At 40.0% G+C, this 7,740-nt stretch overlaps 1 protein-coding gene across 1 annotated transcript; it reads right to left on the reverse strand.

Annotated features, from left to right (window-relative positions):
* Positions 1-2,119: 2,119 nt before the first annotated feature.
* Positions 2,120-7,469, reverse strand: LOC149313512 (otoraplin-like). Its single transcript, XM_089519227.1, has 4 exons — positions 6,852-7,469; positions 6,436-6,575; positions 4,528-4,638; positions 2,120-2,243 (listed from the first exon to the last, which is right to left on the reverse strand). The coding sequence occupies exons 1-4, from the start codon at positions 7,075-7,077 to the stop codon at positions 2,220-2,222; spliced, it is 501 nt and encodes a 166-aa protein (XP_089375353.1). The 5' UTR covers positions 7,078-7,469; the 3' UTR covers positions 2,120-2,219.
* Between the last annotated feature and the right edge of the window lie 271 nt (positions 7,470-7,740).

Below are 7,740 nucleotides of genomic sequence, written 5' to 3' on the forward strand. Positions count from 1 at the left end.
GGATTAGTAGTTCCACATGAGTCATTTGCACAACTAAAATATATGGCTGTGAAAGGCTTTAAAATTGCCCCAATTAACCTAAATAGCTGTAGACAGAGGAATCTATTATCTTGCTTGTGTTGCAGAAACCACAAATAATTATAATTTAAAAGCAATCCCATGTATATTTTCTTATAGGTAAATCCCACTTTCTTCAGTGACACTTACCGGTACTGTAGCTGCTGATCCAATGATCAAGGGGACACATATGAATCCAAACAACAGTCAGACTCAAAGATTGCCTAAACATCTATTTCTCACTTGTGCACACACTCATCTAACAAGGCTAGAACACCATTTCTAGGGACAGCTGCTGACTCTGCTATATTCTCAGCTGGACAGACTAGAAAAAAATATCTGGCTATTATATAAAAGACTTGAGTAAACTGGGGGTGGTGACATCCATCCACTGCTGTTGAAAACACAGCTGACATAAACAGGAGCATGGTACTCTTTATAGCAGATTGTAATTATAGAAAATAGGACTTGAGCAATGACTGAAATTGATCTGAAGCTGTCAGAGTCTGGCAGCACACAGTTCAAGATGCTGCCCCATAAGGCCTGCTCCTCCTTTCTGATCTGGTCCCCTGGAATCCAGACTGTAGCCTTGTGACACGCACTGTGGCTGCTACTATTGCAAAACTAGAGTTTTTAGGCACATCTGATGATGTACCCTGACCTCTTAGAAACAGTGCTTGCTTGGATGCTGATTCATCCCACAGAATGAATGTAACAGCCTGCAATACATATTTGCAAAGCTCTTCCAGGTCTATCATTTCCAGGCATTGTAACACGAGATGCCACCAAATGTTAGCAACACCACAACTGTGTTATTCATTGCCTAGATTTGGCTATTCCAATAAACCAACAGAATTGTGGCTTATCATTTGTGAGCAGTAGGTTGGTGCACACTGCCCAACCACTCCTGATGCAACTGGAGTTGGCCAAACAAACCAATGGCTTCTGTGTGGAGTGCTGTTCAAGCCACAATCCTGGCTTGTCTCTTCTCCCAACAAAACAGAGTTACAAGCCAAGAACATGCCACTGCTTGTGATTCCAGTTTATCAGGTAATAGACAAGCCAGAAATTTGATTTCACACTCACGTTAAACAAACCTGAAGGTCCTTAGCTTGTTTAGTTGCTTCTGCTTGAAAAAGGACTCAAATGGAACAATCCTGTGTCAACACACTGCTCAAGCACAATGATACAGAATTCTTTATAATTCTGGTTTAATATGATGCTGAAACACTCCCCTGAAGGCAAACAAATTTGCTTATCCAGCAGGAGAACAAGCTACTCAACCCAGTGCACCTTTCCCACCCAGATGTCCATATAGAGGACTTTCATCTAGCATAGCTAGGTAAAATTCCCAATGCACAGGCATTCACAACCACCTCATAAAATATGTGAATCAGTTCCACAATCTGGGCCTATACACCTTTTACACATGTACACCATATTTAAATTTCGCATTCATGCATGGACATCCAGGGTATGAGTGCCAAGGCAGATGCATTCAAGTAAGGGGAGAGGAAAGTTATGAAACCATTTTTCCATCACACAGGTGGAAAAACCACCTAGTCTAGCCTGTTGCCATCCTCAGTCCTAGAGGACAAAAATGTAATGCTTGTTGCCCCAAAGTCAAGCTTATTGCTCTAAAGATCTTTAACCAATGAAAAATGAAAGGATGTCATGACTATTCTGCGCTCTTCTGAGTGGAGAAAATCAAATCATAATGCCATGGTTTGTGCTCTGACATGATGGTGATTGATATAAACAGTGAATAAACATTTTAGAATAAATTTCTCCATTTTACCTCTCATTTAACAATGCACAACACATCAGGAGAGAAGAAAGATGGTCAAAGTAAAGATTAATGGTCAGAAAACATTTAGGGTCCTACCTGAAATATGGACTTTTCTTTATTACTTTAAAACAAGATAACAGAGTAATTGAAAAGGCAACAGCAGTTTAAACAATGGTTAATATAAAATACAGCAATATGAATAAAAGTGCATACATCTATTCCATATTAAACTGTTTTTCTTTAATTTGTTTTAAAGAAAGTATTTAGGAAAGACAAGCTTTCTGTATTTCCCTACAAAAGAAAAAGAAGATGTTCATCTTTTGCGCAATACGTCTTTTGTATCAGTTATGTTGATGGGCCACATTACATGCTTCTATTCACAAAAGAAATCAATGTCCTAGAAAAGAGATAATGGTCTGCTGTTAGAGGCCATTTTTATATATGCTTTGATAACAGAATAGGCTGATTCAGATACATTCCTAAACCAAATCTGACAAGCTCAAGGCACCCCACCACACAAACATGTTCATGTCTTCCCTTCTCTTTCTTCAGTGCAACCATGAAGACAACTTTGGAAACTTTTGCTTCAGTTTTTGATTAACTAGCTGAACTGCAGCTACTGTGGCAATTTCAGATCATAGTTTATGAAGCTGGCTTGCTTTTATTTACTTTAGGGAAAAAATCTACCAGACTTTACTGTTTGAATGCTATATTGATTTATGGTTACTCCAGGCCAGGAATTTCTGATGTCCTCCCTACATCCATGCTAAAGGAAGAAAAGTCAGAGGCAGTGGCATCACTAGGGGTGTGTGGGGTATGAGAGCCACACCGGGTAACACCCTAAGGATAGGGTGACACCACTGCTCCTGAAACATCTGCATTTGGACAGATATGGGCTGTGGCATTCTCCTGTTTCCCTTTAAAATGCTATAAGACATGGGGTGAGTGGTGTGAGGCTCAGTGGGAGGAGAAAGGAGAGGCCCCAGGTTTGTTTGTTTGTTTTTAAAAAGTTTCAAATTGTAATTTTTAAAAAAAATTCTTTTTAAATTTTCTTTTGAAAAACACATTTTACCAAATCTTCACCTTAACCACATAAAGCTAGGTATATGTCAATACATTTAGGCTGCGCATAGGATATTGTAACTTAAAGGCATAATTTTAATTATGCAGTTGTTTATGTCACAACTATTACTATTACATTCAGTGATATAGGGGAATTACAATTTATGAGTAATATTAGTACAAATAAACCATTATTAAGTGCTATGGGAGCAGGTCAAGGGGGAAGGGTGACACCATGAATTACTGCACTGGGTGACACCAAGCCTAGTGATGTCATTGGTTAGAGGAGAATGTCTGTATATTGGAGAAGGCTAGACTGTTTTTTCTGCTACATTAATGTCCAAGCACAGCCAATGTCTCTAACAGCAAGCTCTCAATCAACTTTTTGAAAAACAACAGAATAACTGGCAAGGATGTATAAGAGTATAACGTATAAGAGTAACACTATATTTCAAGAAATGCTGAAACACAAACTTGCTAGTACTGTACGTGGTTAACACTAAGGGGACTATGTCTTAAGTGTCCTTTTTCTTTGATAGCAATTTCTCTCCACCTCACCCCTTCCAATTTCTTAACAGCTTTTTTGAAATAAGATTGTTTAAAGATCCAAGACTGTGGGAGCTACCCATAAAAATGCTACTACCAGATAAAAAAGAAGCACTTAGCACACTGCTGTTGAGCCCCAAAGGACTTACACTATAGGAGGTGATGGTCATATAGTCTCAGCAGAGACCTGTGTCTCCTTAACTGAGGTATTAAACTTTGTGTTGAGGCTGAAGTGGGAACAGTGGGGCCCTCCAGGTGTTGCTAGCCTGCAAATCCCAGCAGCTCACACCAGTCAAAGGTGGGAGGTGGGATCCCTTGGTTTGGAGGTCAAAGTCTGCCTGCAGTCACAAGTGGTAGAGCCAGGGCTCTGCAGATATCAAGCTGGCTTACTATACAGCCTTTTTCTACCAATTCCACCCAGTTCGACTGGCATTTGTTGAAAATAAGTTTAGGAAGGCATCATGTTTTCAGAACCCAAACAGAAAGGGGGAAAATGATCAAGTTATTTGTGGGTAATGCCTGCTGCAAAGGAATCAATAAAACAGAAGTGGAGAACATGGCATACAGCCCAGTCAGGAAAAAGGCAGCTTCTAGCAACAGGAAGCAGACCTGTCAGTAAGCACAGTGTTTGTGCCCAGAGAAGTCTGCCTACCTCTCAGTATGCACAGGCCTACAGCCAAAGTCAGTAGGGAATCTTCTGCAGCCATTTATTCAGCAATTTCAGTGAAGCTACATTGTCTCTGGTTAGTACTTTAGATAGAAGCCTGCCAACGAATACCAGGTGCTGTCAGCCATATTTCAGATGAAGGAACTGGCAAGCCACCTCTGAGTATTCCTTGCCTAAGAAAACCCTGTGAAATGCATAGGGTGGCCATAAGTTGACAGGCAACTTGAAGGCACATAAACATATTGTCAGGCAATTAATTTGGTAAAAACCTCAGCATATAAAATGTCTTTCTCTGCTGTGGCTAGGGGTGATGAGGTTTGCATGACGAATCAGCACTAACCAGACCAAAATATTTATTCAGCAACATTCACGTAACTAGTTTATTTTTCATTTTTAAATTTTTTACCTTTGTGGCGACTGTCTTGTTTGCTTCCTGATAGACATGCTGCTCTGTGACTAAATTCCTGGGGAAATAACCAACAGTGCCCATCTGGTCTTCGTAATGTTCACCGTAAACCTTAACAGGACACAGCCAACAAACCCAGAATTAAACACAGGCATGACACATTAGAAAAGATAATAATGCTAGGAGAGGTAGAAGGTGATAAAAAGACTGCAGGCTAGTTGGCTGGATTCAATCAGGGAGGTCACAGCCCTGAACCTGCGGAACCTGAGCATAGCAGTGGAGGATGGGAGGGTTTGGAGATGTCTTATATACAGGGTCGCCATGAGTTGAAGTCAACTGGGGGCAGTTAATAACAACAACAACACTATTTAGAGTAAAGAAATGTGCTTCTCTTTTGCAAACAAGAACTACAGATGTCTTTTTATATATTGTTTGACATGACTTTGACCATCATAAAGTGCTAACAAAGTTGTTATTCTGATAAATCGTTTTTGAACAAAGATATATGTGTGTGTGTTTTTTAAAGGTCCAATTATACTAAGGGAACAAGCATAATGTAGTGGTTTGAGCACTGGACTACAACTATGGAGACTAGGGGTTGATTCCCTGCTCAGTCATGGATATCCTTGAGTGAGTCACACGCTCTCAGTCCCAGGAAAAAAAAACCATAATAGGGTTGCCCTGGGGGGTCACCGTAAATCACAAATTACCAAAAAAACACACAAAAAATTATACGAATGCATTTCTTGTTGCTACAAAGCACTACTTGTGGGCTCAATCCAGTATAGGGCCAACACTCATGGGCAAAGCATCTGAAGTCTATGAAAGCTCATGCTACCAATTTCTTTCTTTCAGTTAATCTGAAAGATGCTACAAGATCTCTTTACATACTGATTCTACAGAATAACACGGCTATATCTTTGAACTCATGGGTCAGTGAAGCTTAAACCTCCCATCCCTTGAAGCTTTTTTCTTTTACAAAACTGCCATTGTAGGATGCTTTAAATGCTCATACTGCATAGGTGACAACATGGACACACTCTACTTGTCTTTGTGGTCCCTGGAATTCGATCACTACTTAACTTCAGTTCAGTTTAGGGACAATTCCACTTCTTCTTTACAATGGCTTTGAGCTAATGGCCCCTAAGTGCAAAACAGTCCCCCTCCTCAAAATGAACACACAACTCCAACACTAAAGAGGTTTAAAGAAAAAATGTCTTTCTTACTAAGTTGCAGCATTTCAGACCCTTTTGATTAGATCAGAATCTCCCTTTGCTTTCCATTCCCACTGTTTTAAGCATAAAGTGCTCCATAACAGAAGGGAAGAGGTGTTGGCAGGTATATAACTGTGCATGGAACCATTATTGTAAAAGCATAGGCATTAAAAAAGATCTATTATTCATGATTGATAAGTAAGAAGTAGCATTACTAAATCATTGCATAAAAATACAAATAAGGTCAGAATGCTCCCAAATCCCTCAAAATAACACCCCAAAATGTCATTTTGAAGCAATGAGTAAACCTTATTATACTAAAACCCAGTGTCAGTACACTGCACGTTATTTGTTTAAAGAAACAATGTTATCTGTATCATTTCAGAAAGTATCACCTTATAAATAATGTCAGAAGTAGGCTGAAGTCTGAGAAAGCTCATGTTACAATTTCTTTCTTTCACTTAGTCTCAAAGGTGCTACTAGATCTCTCTATATACTGATTCTACAGACTAACACAGCTATATCTCTGAATTCTGACATTACTTGTGGTACCTTTGAGCTCTTATTGAACCTCCCTGTCAAAAAGACCTGGAATATTCCCCCTGTCCCTCGGCCTTCTTTCTTAAATCATGAGTACTGAAAGCAAATAGCCAAGAAAAGGTAAATATACACTTTATATATTGAAGGTTCTTACACTTCCAGCCCAGAATTCTCCAGCGCCTCTTTCTGGCACAAGCTTGGCGTAAACATAGACCAATTGCCCCTTTTTAATATTAATAAATCTGCAATCTGGTGCGTTGTAGTCATCTTCTGCTCTTGTCAAGGAAATGGCATCTGTGGGATTAAAAACATAGAAGCAAACCTGTAAATTTGCAAATGCAGCCTTGCTTCACATAATCAAGACACTGTCTGCTTTCAGCAGCTCGAGCTCCAGACCTCTCAAAACACAGATGTCTGTGAGCCTTTTAAGATAAAAGATACCCAAGGTTTTTGTCAAGATACCTAAACTCATCAAGGAGGCAGTTGTAGTTAATGTAGTTCAGGAACTTCTCGGTTTCCAAAGTGCACATTCAGAGCACACAGGTGAACAAACAGAGAAGAGAGACTTACATAAACACTCCTCATCAGCACACAGCTTCTTGCTGGCAAGTTTGTCCATAAAAATGCCCTTTGCAATCTGGAAAGTAAATCCTAGAGACAGCAGAAATATCAGCAAGCAAACAGTATGTGACATTTTCTTTGCCCGTCCTCTCCTTCGCAGGCGCCTTGCTCTCCCTCTCATAAATGAAATACAAGTGGAGGAATGTATCTCTTTTATAGAAACTCCAACACACATCTGCAGGGAACCACCTCTCTGACCAAAGGGAAGTTATGAGGGCAACATTCCACCAGTTTTACAGAGCTGCAGAACCCCAGAGGGGCCCTCGGTGCTTCATTTATCTAAAATGCCTCTCTTCCCACGACACAGACTGTCCAAGGCAATGTTCTTAAAATTACATTGAGCAAATTTTGCAGAAAATTAATAATCTGCTGACTATATAAAATTGCCTCATTCCTATGTGGTTTACATTGGAGTGCCATAAGCAATCCTGTGCTGATGACATACCAGATAAGGATAAAGTGTCAGAACAGCACTGCAGAAGGTAAGCTGAAGTTAGGAGCTGAACTATCTATTGCTTTATCACACTTGGGGGCAGACAGGATTTAAATGAGAGTTAAACTAGAGAAAATCAGGAAATGCCTGATGTTTATCACAGGACATTTCCTGGCTTTCTCTAGTTTAACGGTCATTTAAATCCTGTTTGCCTAGTATGATAAAGCAGTAAGTTAGGGCCTGAGCAGACAGGCCAAAATAAAGCTGCTTCGGGCCACTTTGGAAGTGTGCTGTTTAAATGACACATGTGTTTAAGAGGCCGGAAGCAACACAAAAGCCACACTCCAGTCCTAAGGACTGAAGCATCGCTTTGGTGCAGCTTCTGGCCTCTTAAAATGCATGTGT

The sequence above is a fragment of the Sceloporus occidentalis genome, unplaced genomic scaffold (genome assembly GCF_023333645.1).
Source record: "Sceloporus occidentalis isolate IW3139 unplaced genomic scaffold, rSceOcc1.0.p SCAF_4, whole genome shotgun sequence".
NCBI classification, from domain to species: domain Eukaryota; kingdom Metazoa; phylum Chordata; class Lepidosauria; order Squamata; family Phrynosomatidae; genus Sceloporus; species Sceloporus occidentalis.

Bases quoted from the DNA above. Each gene is read 5' to 3' on its own strand.
- LOC149313512 (XM_089519227.1), bottom strand. From the start codon at position 7,077: ATGTGTGTTGGAGTTTCTATAAAAGAGATACATTCCTCCACTTGTATT. The intron at 4,639-6,435 runs GTAAGAACCTTC...TGTCCTGTTAAG, and splicing joins GAGAATTCTGGGCTGGAAGT to GTTTACGGTGAACATTACGA. The intron at 2,244-4,527 runs GTAAAAAATTTA...TCTCTTTTCTAG, and splicing joins ACAAGACAGTCGCCACAAAG to GACATTGATTTCTTTTGTGA.